Below are 18309 nucleotides of genomic sequence, written 5' to 3'. Positions count from 1 at the left end.
GTCCCAGTGCACCAGCCCCAAGCATCCAGTATCGTGCATCGAACCTGGACTGGCGACTCGTTTCATATATGATATTATACATGTTTCAATGCCATTCTCCCAAATCATCCCACCCTCTCCCTCTCCCACAGAGTCCAAAAGACTGCCACTGGGGTTTTTGATGCTACTGACAGGAGGAACCTAGAATATTATGGATGTGAGAGATGGACCATAAGGAAGGCTGAGCACCAAAAAACTGATGCTTTTGGACTGTGGTGCTGAAGAAGACTCTTGAGAGTCCTTTGGACAGCAAGGAGATCAAACCAGTCAATCCTAAAGGAAATCAGTCCTAAACATTAATTAGAAGGACTGATGCTGAAGCTGAGGTTCCAATACTTTGGCCACCTGATTAGAACTGACTCATTGGAAAAAACCCTGATTCTGGGAAAGATTGAAGGCAGGAGGAGAAGGGGACTACAGAGGATGAGATAGTTGGATGGCATCACCAACTCGATGGACATGAGTTTGAGCAAGCTCTGGGAGTTGGTGATGGACAGGGAAGCCTGGTGTGCCACAGTCCATGGGGTTGCAAAGAGTCGGACAGGACTGAGTGACTGATCTGAACTGAACTGAAGCTTGTGAACAACCATGTGAATGACATTGGTAGAGGATTCTTCAGCCCCATTTGAGCCCCGAGATAACTGCAGCCCCAGGCTTGACTGCAACCTCATGCAAGACTGATTCCAATCATCTCTGCTGGCTACTTCTGCATTCCTGACCCTCGGAATCCGTGAGATAAGAAATGCCTGTTGTTTAAGTTTAGATGTAATATGTTCTGCAGCAATAGAAAACTAATACAAGTACTTTTTTGGGGAAGCTTACTATGTATTACACTCTCTTCCAAGTGTTCAACACACAGTATTCCGTGTGAATTTCTCCGAATATTTGTGGGGTAGGGATTATTGTCCCCATTTTACAAGGGAAAAACTAAAGTTCAACAAGAGTGCTAACATACCGTAGTTTTGCTTACAAAGGTTGTAATAGAATATACGAAATGTTAAGTGAAGATATCATAAGCCAGTTACTTTAACAACAAATAAAAAAATTTTTTTAACTAAAACTGAGCTTTGGTTTAATTATCAGACAAAATTATTTATATTTCTTCCCCAAAATGTACTCCCAAATGTACCCAGAGTAGCTAAATTAGTTGGCCATTCAACATAATATTTTTCACTTACATTTTGGAGAATTCCTGCCAAGTTTCAGTATATTAAAATTTAGAAGTAATTAATGCTAAGGACAGAGAAGGCAATGGCAACCCACTCCAGTACTCTTGCCTGGAGAATTCCATGGACGGAGGAGCCTGGTGGGCCACAGTCCATGGGGTCACTAAGAGTCAGACACGACTGAGCAACTTCACTTTCACTTTTCACTTTCATGCATTGGAGAAGGAAATGGCAACCCACTCCAGTGTTCTTGCCTGGAGAATCCTGTGGACAGAGGAGCCTGGTGGGCTGCCGTCTATGGGGTCGCACAGAGTCACACACAACTGAAGCGACTTAGCAGCAGCAGCAGCAGCAGCAGCAGCAGCAAAGAGGATGGATAGAACCTATGGAACTTACTGCCAGAATCTGCACCCACAAGGCTGCCGTGGACAAGAATCAATAAGGACTAAACATAGTAGGAAAAATGCCAAGTCCTGAATTTACAAAGTCAATTACAAAAAAATTACAAAGTCAAAGGATGGAAAAAGGTATTTCTAGGTAATTAACTAGAAGATTAACCCAAGCTGGTGGGACAAGATGGTCATCAAAAAAGCTGACTCTTCTCTGGTCAGATGTAGGCCTTCCTGGGACAACATTCTATCTGGGCATCCCCCACAACACAGTTCTAAGGTGCTTTGAAGCTTTAGTGTGGGGTCTCCCAGCCCCTGCCACCTAAAAACAAATCCTGCCATCCGCAACCCACTTTCCCAGATTGTTTTTTCAAACAGGCTGTCATATTGGTATTCACGAACTTTATGGAGCACTGATACATTAAATTTTTAGCGACTATTTGTTATCTAACATGCCACAGTATGCTAGGTCTTTGTATAGATAATGAATAGTGGTTATCAAAAAGTTAAAAAAAAACATGAAAATAAAAATTTAAGTTGAGAAAATTAAAATTGAGAACAAGTCTAGGATTATTTTAAGTGGTACAAAACCATGTTCAGGGCAACTTACAGAACATTAAGAAACAGTTTGAGAGCAACTGCTTTACTGTATAATTGCCTCCATTTTTTCAGCCCCTTAAGTGACTTGTTACCAGTGGGCTTTTCATACTGTGGCCACAAAACCCAGTCCTTCTATTTCTCCCTCTTCATCATTTTTAGCTCTTCTCCCTCAGTGGCTATATGGCATGTCTAATCAGACAATCATTCATTCATTTGCCAAATATTTATTGAGCAGCTACTATGTGCCAGGCTCTGTGTTAAACATTGGTGATATGATATGACCAGAAACAGGCATGGTCTCATCTCTTAGGAAACTTCTAGTCTGGTAGGGGGAAAGTTAATCAAATAGTCTCACTTAATTGTACCCATAATTATAAATTGAGATGACAGCTATAAAAGAACAAATTGATGTAGGCACCATGGGAACAGATATCAAAGGCAGTTCAGTCACCTTTACCAGTAAATTTACTTAATTAAGTTAAGGAAGTCATAAGGAGTTAATTATGACAGATCAATACAATACCTTATGAAAAACACAGTTTATCATCTTGAGTAAACAACCCAGTTTCATACAAAAAAACATCTTAATAAAAGTAATTTCTTTAAAAAATATTTATGGGGTAAATGTTTTTAGTCAGCAATTCTTGAAACCATGAAAACCAACCTGTCATACTACAGGGAAGTTCTTTGCCTCTTAGCAAACAAATTTAGAAGCTCAACTTTATAATGACAGGCTATAAGTTAACATAGATTTAACATAAATTTTATGATAATGATATGTAAATATTCTCTAGTCTTTAAATTATCTATCCAAGATATAAGGCCAGCTGAAAACTTTGTCTCTAAGCAGCTGTGTCAACAGTCATCTTATTCTTTTCAAGATTCCTCATTAAATGGGAAATTAAAATTTGTGGCCTCTGGCTTCAGATATAATTTCTGGCCAATGTTAATTAAAGAATTCTGGGAGATTTATCATTTCTGTTTCCTGGTACGTGACCTAAGTCAAGCCTCAAGTTACTCATGGAGACAATAATAGTGCCTATATAAAAGAGATACTATAGGAATTAAAAAATATATAGGGAATTCTCTGGCAGTCCACTGGTTAGGCCTCTGAGCTTGCACTGCAAGGGGCATGGTTTCAGTCCCTGGTCAGGGAACTGAGATCCCACAAACTATGTGGGGCAGCCAAAAAAAAAAAAAACCCAACAATAAATAAACAAATAAACTGAATTATTATATAATATAAATATAAATAACTTAGTTCAGTTCAGTTCAGTCACTCAGTCGTGTCCGACTCTTTGTGACCCCATGGACTGCAGCAAACCAGGCTTCCCTGTCCATCACCAACTCCCAGAGCTTGCTCAAACTCAAGTCCATCGAGTCACTGATGCCATCCAACCATGTCATCCCCTGTCATCCCCTTCTCCTCCTGCCTTCAGTCTTTCCCAGAATCAGGGTCTTTTCCAATGAGTCAGGTCTTCGCATCAGGTGGCGAAAAGTATCAGAGCTTCAGCTTCAGCATCAGTCCTTCCGATGAATATTCAGGACTGATTTCCTTTAGGTTGGACTGGTTGGATCTCATTGCAGTCCAAGGGACTCTCAAGAGTCTTCTCTGACACCACAGTTCAAAAGCACTTATATACATATACAATAAATATAAAATATTATATAATTCAGTTTATTTATTGTTTTTTTCCCCTGTATATATATACAGAGAAAGTATCCAATACAGGGTCTGGCATATAGCAAACACTAAAAACATTTGTTATTATTGATTAAAAAAATTTTTTGTCGTTGTTATTAATACAGGAAGTAGATCTTCTAGGAAATTAATTAAACAGAAATGTTATCTTTATATCAGGCTTAAGTGAAGAATTTATATGCTTATTTCCCAGCTGAACTACTGTGCTTCATAGTCATCAAAAAAGGAAAAAGGTTTGTTTGGGGAGTAATTTTGGCATTACTAAATGCTGGAGAGATGTTTATGAATCATAAATATAATACTTTGCTTTGGCTTAATCATCTTACTTCTAAGAAATTTTCCTAAGAAAATAATCAAAGATGTGGGTAAAGATTTGTGTGGAGTACTGTGTGATTCATTACAGCATCATTTATATTAGGGAAAAATCTACATATTCAGCAATATGGGAACATTAAATTATAGTGAATTTATAGTTTAAAACTTAAAATATGCATGTCAAACAATTGGAAGGAAATATACCAAAACATTCAGCTGGGATTATCTCTGGACTGTGACATTATAGGTGATTCTTATTATTTATACTCTTCTATATTTTCCATGTTTTTCATAATGAATATGTTACTTTCACAGTCAAAAGAGGTTCTTTTCAATAGCCTCATAGACAAATTTGCTCCACTTCCCATCCAGTTAGGAGGAAACGCTGGGAAGGTCCAGCCAGCCTTTGCTGTCCCTGCTCAATTTTCTGGTCTTGGAGACCTAGGGAAGAGGCGTGGAGTGGAGATGGGAGGCTGAGGTTGTGGTCATTGCATCAGCTTGTCCTGCTGGACTGTGAGTGCCACAAGGACAGGAAAGGTCTGTTTGTTCATATCTGTGACACAGATCTAGCCTGGCCCATCGTAAATGGTTAATAAATACCAGATTCATGAATTAATGACTGTGTCTCAGCAAAGTAACTAGACACAGAGTTCAGTGAAAGGAGTTCATCTGTTTGGGAAGATGCAGTCTTTGAGAGGAGGAGATTGGAGGGTCTGCTCTGGACAGTTAGCCTAAGGGAGCCGAGGCTGTGGACAGAACTACTCATTCAGTGTCCTGAGGCTTGATGAGTGGGATCTTTTAGGTTTTTGTTTGTTTCTCAAAACCATCCTCCTGCTTAACCCCCAGCCACTTCACTTTTCTTGCTTCTACTTCCTCATACTAACTTACTTTTTAATAGCGGAAGGAGCCACCCAAATGCGCAAGCCAGAAAGCTTAGGGTCTGGATGGAGGGAGCATGTTGGGTGGTGGGGGGAGGGACTGAAGCTGTCGGTGAGACAGCTGAACTTGGAAGGCCTCAACACAAGGAGTGACTGAAACACTTGGACTCTACAGAGTTTGGGATGCTAGACTCTCAGGTATTGGTGGTCCTCTCATCCCACATATCTCTCCAAAGTTAGGTATCCCTCCTAGGCATCCCTGCATTGAACCCCATCAGGAGAGCCTTGATTTGGTAGTTTCACAGTTAGAGAAATCCACTTATGTCTAAGGTCAGTGATGTCCCTGTCAATAGACAAAGGAAAGGAAAGAAGGATAAGAACCCAGATGTGTCTGGCCTCAAGCCCAGAAGGCAAACAAAGAGCCCAGAATGTCCTTAGGGATACCGACCCACAAGTTATCTCAAGACAGCATTAAAATTTAGTCCTAATGGAGGGTCTGGAAAGGTAAGTTTTGCTAAAAATCTTTGTCCTTTTCCTAGAGGCTCCAGGAGCAGACCATGAATCATGGACTATATCAGCTACCCCAGGGCTCACGGTTCAGGTGGAGTCAAGCAGGAGAGAGGCATTCTGGAACCAGTGTCTTCAGAGGATGGGTTACAGTGGGATTTGGTCCACCTAGGTTGACTCCTGTAAGCAGACAAGGCAGGAGAGACCTTCAGGAATGCCCTGGGCTGGAGTTGAGAGAGTGGAACACGCAGTGAGGAATGAAGATGTGTCATTGTCTTCTGTCTTCAAAGTTTCTGAACTACTCCAATAAGGAAGCAGAACCACCATCTGTCACCTGTTCTGGAAGGAGGGAGCCAAACCACAAATACCATAGATCATCTATGAGAACATACGCTTCTCTGGGTGTGTCTGTCTCTTCCCCTATGAGTATATTGGAGGTGTCAGAAACATCTTTGACATGACTGTTGACCTGTGTGTTTTTCTCCTTCCCAGTTCTCCTCTTTTTTTTCTTTATCCTGAAATATGACCTTCAGGGCTTGGTCTAGTCCCCCTTCTCTCCTTCCTCAAGATCTCCCTGGCTAATTGCTTCCATATAGTCTTCAGAATGGCTTTGGCTTCCAAGTCTCTATCTGTCTTTTCACCTTGTGTTCTGAGCTCCAGATTTGTAACCGAGTCCTCCCAAATGCCTCCACTTGGCAAACACATTCAGCTCACTTTTGACAGTGCGCCAAGACACTCCCCCTGCATTGCTATAGGAACATCTAAACTTATCACACCCTCCTTAATATTTATTCATCATTGTCTGATTTTCCTCCCCAGATGTCCAAGTGGGGCAGGGATTGGATGGGGCTGGGTGGCTTTGAGAGTTGGTTAGAAGTGTTCTGGGGATCTGAAACAGTCATGGAGAAATTAGCTGAGATCCAGCAGTAGGTGAGGAATCAGGTAAACAGGCAGAAGGTGACTGCAGCCATGAAATTAAAAGACCCTTACTCCTTGGGAGGAAAGTTAGGACCAACCTAGATAGCATATTAAAAAGCAGAGACATTACTTTGCCAACAAAGATCCGTCTAGTTAATGCTATGGTTTTTCCAGTGGTCATGTATGGATGTGAGAGTTGGACTATAAAGAAAGCTAAGCACCGAAGAATTGATGCTTTGAACTGTGGTGTTGGAGAAGACTCTTGAGAGTCCCTTGGACTGCAAGGAAATCCAACCAGTCCATCCTAAAGGAGATCAGTCCTGGGTGTTCATTGGAAGGACTGATGTTGAAGCTGAAACTCCAATACTTTGGCCACCTGATGCGAAGAGCTGACTCATTTGAAAAGACCCTGATGCTGGGAAAGATTGAGGGCAGGAGGAGAGGGGGACGACAGAGGATAAAACGGTTGGATGGCATCACTGACTCAATGGACATGGGTTTGGATGGACTCTGGGAGTTGATGATGGACAGGGAGGCCTGGCGTGCTGCAGTTCATGGGGTCACAAAGAGTCGGACATGACTGAGTGACTGATCTGAACTGAACTGAAACAGGTTAGAGCTGCATTACAATGCCAAGTGGGGCAAACCAAGTGAGTAGAAAATATCCCAGGACAAAACTATGATGATCAGAGATGGAGAAGGCTACTGGTGAAAGAGGTAAAAGCCCCAAAAGAGGAAGAAAGGCAAGCCCAGACTAATGATCAGTCACCATTTCTGTGTATCCTCCATGTATCTGGTGTGTGAGAACAGAAAACAATCATAGAAATAGAAGACATAGGAATAGAAGACAACTGGCTTCTTGTCAAGGTCAAGACTTGTTAGGTCAAGTCCAAACTGGCTGGCAGAACATTCAGATCCTTTCTGACCTGGCTCCTTCTTACTTCTCCAGGTTCACCTTTTCTACTCCCCAGCCCTCCCCAAGATGATAGGTATTTCCCTGAATTCAGTGTGTCTCTTGTGCTTCTACGTACACATGCAATTCCCTCTGTCCTATGTTGACCAAAAAAAAAAAAAAAAAAGCACAATATGAGAGTTGTGAGTTAAGTTTTATTTGGGGAAAATGAAGACTATAGCCTGGGAGACAGTGTTAGAGACAGATCTGAAGAACTGCTTCAAAGATGTGTGGCAGGGGACAGTATTATATATGATTTTAGTGAAGGGGGATACGTGCATATATTGGGCAGAGGGTTGCTGCTAGTCATGAGAAATTTACTGCTAGTTATGAGGAGCAGATACCTCTGTTAATGAGTTTAATGCTTTTCTAGATATGAGAAGATGCAGGAAACTAGGGTCATAAAATCTCCTGAAAATATCTAACTATCTGAAGGCCTGTTCTGCCAGTTTTTTCCAGAGCACAGAGGGCCTCATTCCTGGTTTCCTCCCTGATCTCCTTTCACAGTGTGTTAAAGGTCAGAGACTGCAGTGGCTAGTGGCCTTGTAGAGGTAGAAAGCAAGTGATAATTTTTAGTTGGCACCTAGAACATCGGTGTCTAATCAGTGAAGACCAGCTCATCTCTATAGATTTAGCGTCAGCTTTCTTAACTCCTCAAGGCATGCTAAAAGATTATTTTAGATGTCTTTTTGATGTCAGGACTTCCCTGGTGGCTCAGACAGTAAAGCGTCTGTCTACAATGCAGGAGACCCAGGTTCGATCCCTGGGTCGGGAAGATCCCCTGGAGACGGAAATGGCAATCCACTCCAGTACTATTGCCTGGAAAATCGCATGGACAGAGGAGCCTGGTAGGGTAGAGTCCATGGTGTCACAAAGAGGCGGACACAACCTTCATACCTCAATTATTTAAATTGCCACACCCCTTTAATTATTGTTTACTTGCCTGCCTGAACTGAACTCCATGACAGAACCTATATTTATTTTTCTTTTGGTTGCACTGCCCGGCATGTGAGATCTTATTTCCTGGAACAGGGATTGAACCTGGGCCCTCAGCAGTGACAGTGCAGAGTCCTAACCATTGGACCACCAGGGAGTTCCTAGAACCTATATCTTACAGAAGGTTTTAAAACCCAGCATCTAACATAGTGGCTAGGACATACTTGGTGCACAACAAACATTTGTTGAATGAATGGATGAACATGCTCAAACTTTGATAGGGGAGACAAGCAAACAAAAAGAAAATTACCAAGTTGTGTGAAATAGGTAGTTTTGGGTACAGAGAGGAAGGGATGTCTAATTTCAGGCAGCCCTATCCCATTTTCTGCCACTTATACTATGTAATCAACATAAAAACACTACACAGTACATACAATTGCATTTTTGAAACACGTGAGAAATCTTATTCATAGGAATGAAATTTAGTGCAGATGGTGACTGCAGCCATGAAATTAAAAGACGCTTACTCCTTGGAAGGAAAGTTATGACCAACCTAGATAGCACAGTCAAAAGCAGAGACATTACTTTGTCAACAAAGGTCCGTCTAGTCCAGGCTATGGTTTTCCAGTGGTCATGTATGGATGTGAGAGTTGGACTGTGAAGAAGGCTGAGCACCGAAGAATTGATGCTTTTGAACTGTGGTGTTGGAGAAGACTCTTGAGAGTCCCTTGGCCTGCAAGGAGATCCAACCAGTCCATTCTGAAGGAGATCAGCCCTGGGATTTCTTTGGAAGGAACGATGCTAAAGCTGAAACTCCAGTACTTTGTCCACCTCATGCAAAGAGCTGACTCATTGGAAAAGACCCTGATGCTGGGAGGGATTGGGGGCAGGAGGAGAAGGGGACGACAGAGGATGAGATGGCTGGATGGCATCACTGACTCGATGGACGTGAGTCTGGGTGAACTCTGGGAGTTGGTGATGGACAGGGAGGCCTGGCGTGCTGCGATTCATGGGGTCGCAAAGAGTCGGACAGAACTGAGCGACTGAACTAACTTCCTTAGGGGAAGGGGGCAGTGCCTCTGCTTCATTGATGACTGTTATCAATCAGGTTGCTGATTCAAGAATATAACTTATGAGATGGCAGAGATGTAGGCAGGATTAAGGAAACTAGTCAGAGACAACAACTAGCCACAAATCAGTCAGGGTTGAAGACTAGCAATAGCAGCAAGCTGTTGCCAACCCTAGGGGTCCAGGGTGGAAGCCTGGAGTTGTAGCCATGGAAGAGCACAGTCACTATTGGAAATTCAGTCTCACTCAGCAGACTAGTGGTGGGTGGAGGGGGACCTCAACCACGTTCTCTTCCAACCACAGATCTGCCTCTGCCTCTTATTAGCTGAGCACAGAAGCCAGAACACAAGTGAACCCTAGTGATACAGTTCATAGAGGTCAACCTCCAGGGGCAAGGTGTAGAAGGACCAAGAAAGGATCTGGGTGGTAGAAGGGCAAACAAAATAAACACAGAGGGGAGATGCCCCTGCTTTGTGGACGACCTATATAATTGATGACTCCCCTGGTGGCTCAAACAGTAAGGCATCTGTCTATAATGCGGGAGACCTGGGTTCAAGCCCTGGGTTGGGAAGATCCCCTGGTGAAGGAAATGGCAATCCACTCCAGTACTATTGCCTGGAAAATCCCATGGACAGAGGAGTCTGCTGGGCTACAGTCAATGGGGTTGCAAAGAGTTGGACACGACTGAGCGACTTCACTTTCACTTTCACTTTCACTTTATATAATTGATTCTTGCCTATTCAGTAATCAGACATTGATACAGCCCTGTGGATTGCAATTCTAGGCCTCATGTTTTATCTATTTGCTGTGCTTAGTTGCTTAGTCATGTATGACTTTTTGCGACCCCATGGACTGTAGCCTGCCAGGCTCCCCTGTCCATGGGGATTCTCCAAGCAAGAATACTGGAGTGGGTTGCCATGCCCTCCTCCAGGGGATCTTCCCAACCCAGGGATCAAACCCAGGTCTTGCACATTGCAGGTGGATTCTTTGCCATCTGAGCCACCAAGGGAAGTCAAAGGTGTTGATATATTCAAGTTTATTACAATCTGTGCCACCTAATTAGTAGGTCTGGGGTGGGACAAGGGTATCTATGTTTTTAAAAAGCTTCCCAAGTAATTTTGATAGTTGTTGAGAACCACCATTTTTATGGATAGGAAACTAACATCCACAGAAATGAAAAATACCCTAACTTGGCCACTCTCTGAGAATTATCCCTTAGGTGACATTAAAGGGTTTAGGTCAAAAGCTGACACATTTGCACATATCTTCTGGCCCAATTTTACCGATAAGAAAACAAAAGTGGAGTGATGTGCCCGTTTATATGACTAGTAAGTCACAGAGGAGGAAGGGCTAGTACTGTGTTTGTAATTTTTAATCCAGTGTTCATTCCAGGCAGCACACTTGGTAGGTGTGTGTGTGTGTGTGTGTGTGAGAGAGAGAGAGAGAGAGAGAGAGAGAGAGAGAGAGAGAGAGAGAGAGAGAGAAAGCAGCTGGCGGCAGCAATTCTAGTCTCCTATTCTGGTTAGGTGAGTTTCCCCACAGCTCCTGACTAGAAAGAAAGTAAAACAAGAGGAGTTCATACCACTGGGACTGTGTAGGAAGAGCCTGGAGGGGATAGGGGAAGAGTGTGAGTGAGCCTCAGCCCCAGCCCTTGCCTCTCACCTTTATTTCCCTGGCTCTGAATCTCTGTCAATTCTTTCACTAGAAGAGGGCTGCTCCTGGCTTTGAGAGAGTGTCATGTGGACCACACTGGCTTTAGGGAAAGTAGGCAGGGTCCAAAAAAAATAAAAGAGGCCTATTGCGGGAGGGGCTTACAGGAGATCTCAGTCTGTGGGCTTCTCCCCAGCCAGCACAAGGAAGAATAGTACTATGGTGTCACTATTCCATGATGCTGAAAATTCCTTTATGGCTGCTAATTAGAGATAAGCAGGGCTGGTTACTCCACCCCAATTCCCAAAGGCTGACACACAGCTACTTCCCTCTTTGTTGTTGTAGTTCAGTCACTAAGTCGTGTCTGACTCTTTGCCACCCCTTGGACTGCAGCACACCAGGCTTCCCTGTCCTTCACTATCTCCTGGAGTTTGCAGCTGATCAAAGACCACTGGGACATCCTTTAAGATGTTTCTGAAATCTGCAATTAATGCTGATATTACACAGACTAAAGGTACATGGACACATTTGAAACCAAGCATGTTCAGAATCATGGGAATTACATGAGAGAAGTGGGAGGCAGTCAAATGGACTGGGACCTAGTCCCAGTTTTACCACTCCAGGAAGAGCTCTAGATTTAAATTTCCTGACACCAGCAGCCCCTGCCCTTCTCTATCCTACACATGTTGGGCTTGGGAGGAACATTGGAGATCACCCACTCATATATGAAGAAATCAAGATCAGATGGGGGATATGATTCACCCAACCACACAGCATGGAAGTGGGAAGACTGGGACCATTTGATTGCCTCCCACTTCTCTCATCTAATTCCCATGATTCTGCAGGTGCTTGGCTCCAATGTGCTTGTGTACCTTTAGTTTGTGTTCTATCAGCATTAATCTGCTTAAGTTGCATTTTTGACAGAGTTCGTTCATACTCCTTTGGGTCCTTAAGTATGCTCAGGTCTGCCTGTCTGCCTGCCTGCCACATCATTACTGGTGTGTTCTTGTGGGTGTTAAGGTGTCTGTGAGTTGTTAGAGATGTGTGTCTAAGGGTGATTGAGTAACTGTGGTGGTTGTGGGTCTATAGGCTGCTGCATGCCTATATATGTGTCTCTCTTTTCACCTTGAAGGATATATGTGCATCTGGGCCTGTCGGTTTTGTGTCTATGTATTTGTTTGGTGCTTAAGGGTAATTGTGATCCTGTATGTGTTTGTGCATATGTATGGGTCTCTGCGGGGGCTTCCCCAATGGCTCAGTGGATAAAGCATATGCCTGCAATGCAGGCGACACAGGAGACGCTGGTTCCTTTCCTGGGTTCGGAAGATGCCCTGGAGAAGGGCACGACAACCCACTCCAGTATTCTTGCCTGGAGAATCCCATGGATAAAGGAGCCTGGCGGGCTACAGTCCAAAGGGTCACAGAGAGCCGGACACGACTGTGAGACACACACACACACACACACACACACACACGGGTCTATGGATTGCTATATGTCTCTTTTTATGTTAAAAAGTTGTATGTCTACGGACCATCGTGTGTCCATTTCGATGTGTATTTGTGTACAGTGAAGGTTGTGGGTCTAACCAAATGTGTCCATGTGGACTGCATGTTTAAAGGCTGAAGGGAATCTGTCTTTGCATTTTACCTCGGTTTATGAGAAAAATGTGTGTAGCCCTGTGTCCGGGACAGAAAAGTGTCTCTTAGCCAACCTCTGTCGTCCCTCAAAGCCTGGGGTCACAGTTAGGTTCCAGGAGGCTTTGGCACGGACTCCTAGAGGGGCGCGGCCTGAAGAGCCTCTCTCTCTGGGGCAGTAAAGATGGGGTATAGGAGGTTGGGGGTGGGGTGGGGGGATGGGGGTGGAGTGGAGGGGTGGGGGTGGGGGTGGGGGTGGGGGTGGGGGTGGGGGTGGGGGTGGGGGAGGGGAGGGGCGGGGCCTCTCCCGACTCGCCGGCCGCCCTTCTGCTCTGCGCCCCCGCCCTGGCCGACTCAAGCCCTCTCATTGGCTGTGTCTGCCGTGACGTCGCGGGGATTGCAGACAGAAGCTCCGGCGCCCGGCGCGCGGGAGGTATCGTCGGTCACCCGGGCTTCGTTACTTCGTCGCCTCCTCACCTGCGGCGCGTCCCGGGCCGCTGCCTCCCGGAGCCGGGTGCCAGCCGCCGCCGCCGCCATGGTGTCCCCGGTCACTGTGGTGAGTGTGTGAGCGAGCGAGCCAGTGTCCGGCGCGGCCGGAGCCCACCGGCCTGGGGACTGAGCTTCGGCAGGCCAAGCCCCGGGCGGGGGGGCGGGGTGGGGACGAGGAAAGGCAGGGATCCTGCGGCCGCCCGCCGCCCCCCGGCGGGAGGCGGCGCGGTCACGGCCCCCCGCATCCCAGACTCCGGCGCCCCTCCTCCGCGCGCCCCCCGCCGGTCCGCGGGAGGGAGGAAAACAGCGGGCACGTGACTCGGAAGCGTGACTTTGTTGATCTCCGTGTGTCTGGCGCGGGTCGGCAGGGTGGCCCGCCTGGGAGAGGAAGGGGACGGCAGCGGGCCGCCGGCTCTGCATGGGCAGACCGCAGAGAAGAGGGGGAGAGCGGGAGCGGGGCTGGGACCTCCTGGGAGTCTTTTTCCCATTTCGTTCCCTCCCTTTTCTCATCTTTACAACAAGTCTCGGGCAGTGTAGGTGACGCCTCTGAGTCTAGGCAGCCTGGATCACGCGCAGAAGGGAAAAGGGGTCGTTCTCTATTGACACCCCTTGTTCAGACTTTCTCACCTGAACTCTTGTCTCTTCTCCGCCCCTCCCCTACTCCTAGCGCTGGGTTCTCCAAGACTGTCAAAGCCTCCCCAGCTACTACTGTTGTTTCTTCTTCTAGGGAATAGGGGGCCTGGGGGAGTGCTGTGGAATAGATGCTTCCAAGGGCTGGCATGTGAGGCTGGGGAGATCTGGGGACTGTGAGGATAAGCTATCTCCTCCTCTGCCTGTGTCCCTGCCCTGACCAGCCTGCATTAGGGAAATCTCCGCAGGAAGGAACTCTGTCATCTCTTCTCACTGCTCTCACCCCTGGCAGAGTAAGGGCAGGCTTAGCCCCTGGATCCACATCTGCCTCTTCCCAGCCTCCTTCATCACAGTCTGTTCAGTGCCAGGTAACCACGGCCTGGAGGTCTGAGAGTCTGAGTGTGTACTCGTAGCCCTGTGCTGGGCAGCTCACTGGGCCAGAGACCTGTCTTTTGGGCAGAGCATGAGTATACCGGGAACGTCAGCTCCTTGCATCGCTCTCTGAGCCCCAGTACCAAATGTCCAAGAAAAACAGCTTGAGGGCATCCGAGATTCAGAATATTCGCAGCAGCTCCCTCCCCGAGCTTGTAGAGTGCCTGCATGGCCTGGGAAACAACCCTTCTTTAGCTGCCCTCCCCCCTAATCCAGCTGAGACCCAGTCAGCTGCTCTAACTTCCCCCTCTCAGTTCCTCATCTCCTCCAAGCCTGACTGCTGGCTTCAGATCAAAAGCTGGTGAGAGAACCCTGCCTCCTCTTCCTGCCTCTCTTTCTGATGTGCCTGAAGTTGCTCTTGTTTTCTGGGAAATGGGATTGACTGACACCTTCTTCAACCCCCCAACCCCTGAGATTGCTGGTATTTCAGGGACAGTTTTCTTGCTCCCCATTCATGGGTGCATTTCTCTAGGCAGCATCCCTGTCTTCTCTCCTTGTCCTTGATGGTACCTTTAGGCTAGGGCAGCTAGAGTGGAGGCTGAATTGTAGACTGGCTGAGAAGAGAGCCAGTGGGAGCTGAGGTGATTGACAGTGCTCATTCTCACGCATTCCTGGCACTCACCTGGTGTTGCCGGGCCCGTGTCCTGGCCCCACTGCTGAGGATCACAAGTTGGCCAGCTGTGGCATCTCTGTGGTTTGCTGCTGACTCCACTCTATTCCAGACAGCTGGAGATTGATGCTGCCAGAGAGAGGCTGAGGGGGCTTTGTAGGGGGAGAAGGAGGGGGCGGAAAGGGTGAAGCCTTGGGCTGCAGGATGGGACACTATCCTAAAGTCTGCTTTCTGCCCAGTGACTATTTTGGTCCTGCCCCAGGGCCAAGAATGGGAAGTGAGTAGCAGGCTCAATGGAGCCCTTTGTCTTCCTAATCATTTAAGCCTCAAGTTAAAGACGGGCTCTTTTACACTGGCTGCTTGGGGCAGGTCACTCTGGGTTTGTGTCAGTCCTCCCTGCTTTGGAGGTGGGCCTGTCTTTGGGGTGAATGCCTGGGCTGAGGGTCCTGCTCTGAGCCCCGCTCTGGGCTCCCATGCTCTGAATGCTGCCTTTGTCCCATGTCTTCCAGGTGAAGAGTGAGGGACCCAAGCTGGTGCCCTTCTTCAAGGCTACCTGTGTGTATTTCGTGCTCTGGCTGCCCTCGTCCAGCCCATCATGGGTCAGCGCCCTCATCAAGTGCCTGCCAATCTTCTGCCTCTGGCTCTTCCTCCTGGCCCATGGCCTGGGATTCCTGCTGACCCACCCCAGTGCCACCCGCATCTTCGTGGGGCTCGTCTTCTCCGCCATAGGCGACGCCTTCCTCATCTGGCAGGACCAGGGTTACTTTGTCCACGGTCAGTCATCACAGTCGCCACCTGGGAGGAATCTTGGGCTAGAGGACCCCGGGGAGGGGCCAAGGATTTAGGAAAGATAATTTTTTTTAAAACAAGAACATAGGGAATTAAAGGGGTTCTGAGGCCAAAGACTGTTGGGGCCCCTGTTGGCAAACTACCTTGCCAGTGATACGGTGATCTGTTCTGGAGTACCACAGGAGAGTTTGGAGGTATCTTTACCTTCGTGGATTTCTTCCCACCCCTGTTACTCCCCCGAGAGAGCTCCTGGGTTATCCCAAGCACTCCACTCCTACCCCCATCTCCTGTTACTCGTTTCTCACCTGAGCTTGCCTTCAACATCCCATCATCGCCTCTCACTCCCAGGTATGCTGATGTTTACCGTGACCCACATGCTCTACGCCTCGGCCTTTGGCATGCGGCCACTGGGTCTTCGGACAGGTCTGCTGATGGTAATATTGTCAGGCCTGTGCTATGGCTTCCTCTACCCAAACCTCACGGGTGCCTTCACCTACCTAGTGGGGGTCTATGTGGCCATTATCGGCTTCATGGGCTGGCGAGCAATGGCAGGGCTACAGCTGGTCGGGGCAGCCTGGCGCTGGACTGAGCTAGCGGCGGGCACTGGCGCACTGCTGTTTATTGTCTCAGACCTGACCATCGCCCTCGACAAGTTCTGCTTCCCTGTGCCCTACTCGCGGGCACTCATCATGTCCACCTACTACGCCGCCCAGATGCTCATCGCCCTGTCAGCTGTTGAGAGCCGGGAGCCAGTGGAGGACTACAGACTGAGCAAGGCCAAATGAGGGTCAGGTTCTGGTCACCTCTCTCTTCTCCTGGGACTGGAGTCCAGAACCTGGGAGTCTGCCAGAGCTGGCTTGAGATGACCACAGTACCAACCTGGGGCAGCAGGTACCACCTGTGAAATGTGCAAGTTTGAGGGATAAGCAGAAAAAAGATTCTTCTAGCAAAGCTAGTGGTCCAGGACCATGCTGAGAACTAAAAGAAGCCAGCCTAATGCTCCTTGCCGGAGCCAGGATCTTCCCACCTCTACCCCATCTGGACTGTCAGAGCCCCTCTGGAGGGCTGTGGTGCTCAGCCTCTTGACCTCCCCCACTTCTACTAGATGAAAGAGTCTGACTCACCCACTTCCACTCTTTCTGATTTACACAGAGTTGAGTGAGGAGGGGAAGAGTCTGTGCTGAGATGTCCAGGGCTTGAAGCACCTTTCACAGGCCTCTAGGTGGAAGGACTGGATGAGGGTGGAGTCTCCCTTTCCTGCATCTATCCTTGTTACTTGAACAATCTTAATGTCTAAGTGTTGGGTGGGAAGGTGGAGGGGTGTCTGTCCAGGTAGGCAAGACTGGGGACTACTTTGGCCTCGGGAGTTCTGCATACCAAGGATTCAAGTTGGTCCCATCTCTCAAAGGGCATCCGGAGCTCAAGCCCCACACCACTACCCTCAGATCCTATCCCCAGGGCTAGGGGGAACCATGCCAAAGGAAGGGGCCAGCCTGTGTGTGTGTGTGTGAGTCTTGTTTGTATGGTCTGTCTCCCAGCCTACCTATGTCTTACTTTGCCAGCTGTCTCTGACCTGCTGTGTGTCAAAGTCTTACAGGGAGAGGGCCTCAGGGAGCTGCTGAGGGGTTGCTGAACCTGGCTCAGAGAGCTGGGCCACCCCCCACATACACACCCACCCTCAGTTCCTTCCTCCTTGCCCCTGCTGCACTGGGAGCAAGAGGAAGGGGCTCCAATGACACTCTAGGGTCATAAGACCCAAGGCACATTCAATGCAAGGGGAACAAGGATGGGACTACTCCGTCCTGTTGCTCACGTGAAAAAAAAATAAAAAAAATAAAACAAGAGTCACTGGCTGCCCTGCTTGTCTGCCTGCGTGGCACGTGCCTGTCCTGGAGAGGTGGGGGTGGGGGCATGGCACCAGGGGCCCTGGGTGTCCTCGCAGCGCGGGTCACAGTCCTGTCCAGTGCATGTTGGCGTCAGGCTGGCTCCCTGGCTCTGGTGACACTGTGCTGGTTGGAGTAGGTCTCACTTTCTGGTCACGTGTGTGGGTGAGGATGTAGTTCAGGAGGATGGGGGATGGGTAGTAGTTGCCACCGTCCAAACTTGTCCTTAATGCCCTCCCCTATGCACAGGTGCCCCGTATCTCATTACTTGGTGTCCTCTACTGCTACCCACCTCCTCCCCTCCCCAGCCCGGACTTGCTACCTGCTCCAGAATAATCTAGATTCCCTTCATGCTTCTCCTCCTCCCTGGAGTCTGGGCTCAGCTGAACAGCTGGGAGGAATGAGATTAGATTGTATGATTCATGCTTTAGATGTGAAGCTCTGGCAGAATAATGTGTCACCTGACTCCAGAGGCATTTTCATCTTAATGGGCAGCTCCCTGACCCAGAGTAAAAAGGGAAGTCATGGATGGTAATGAGTACTCCATCAGTAGAGGGGTTGTACAATTGTGGGGATGTGGTAGACTCAAGCCCCGTATGGGTGTTGAATGAATCAGTAATTTTCAAACTAGCATCTGTACAGAGATTAGTGTTGGGAGCTGAAAGTGAAAGTCACTCAGTCGTATCTGACTCTTTACGACCCCTTGGACTATACAATCCAT

At 47.6% G+C, this 18309-nt stretch overlaps 1 protein-coding gene and 1 non-coding gene across 2 annotated transcripts; one reads left to right on the top strand and one right to left on the bottom strand.

Annotated features, from left to right (window-relative positions):
* Window positions 1-8485: 8485 nt before the first annotated feature.
* Window positions 8486-8559, bottom strand: TRNAD-GUC (transfer RNA aspartic acid (anticodon GUC)). Its single transcript has one exon. It is a non-coding gene; the product is annotated as a tRNA-Asp (tRNA).
* A 4588-nt stretch (window positions 8560-13147) lies between these two features.
* Window positions 13148-17549, top strand: TMEM86A (transmembrane protein 86A). The gene is made up of 3 exons (XM_061406232.1): window positions 13148-13311; window positions 15426-15690; window positions 16054-17549. Exons 1-3 carry the CDS (start codon window positions 13291-13293, stop codon window positions 16488-16490), a joined length of 723 nt encoding a protein of 240 aa, XP_061262216.1. The 5' UTR covers window positions 13148-13290; the 3' UTR covers window positions 16491-17549.
* The last annotated feature ends 760 nt before the right edge of the window (window positions 17550-18309 follow it).

The sequence above is a fragment of the Bos javanicus genome, chromosome 29 (assembly GCF_032452875.1).
Source record: "Bos javanicus breed banteng chromosome 29, ARS-OSU_banteng_1.0, whole genome shotgun sequence".
In the NCBI taxonomy this organism is placed as follows: domain Eukaryota; kingdom Metazoa; phylum Chordata; class Mammalia; order Artiodactyla; family Bovidae; genus Bos; species Bos javanicus.
The sequence above is the reverse complement of the archived record's forward strand: the minus strand, read 5'-3'. Positions and strand labels throughout refer to the sequence as shown.

What these genes read in the sequence shown, in the direction of transcription:
- TMEM86A (XM_061406232.1), top strand. Translation starts at nt 13,291, where the DNA reads ATGGTGTCCCCGGTCACTGTG. An exon ending in TGGTGTCCCCGGTCACTGTG is followed by an intron (nt 13,312 to 15,425) that starts GTGAGTGTGTGA and finishes CATGTCTTCCAG; the next exon opens with GTGAAGAGTGAGGGACCCAA. An exon ending in CCAGGGTTACTTTGTCCACG is followed by an intron (nt 15,691 to 16,053) that starts GTCAGTCATCAC and finishes TCTCACTCCCAG; the next exon opens with GTATGCTGATGTTTACCGTG.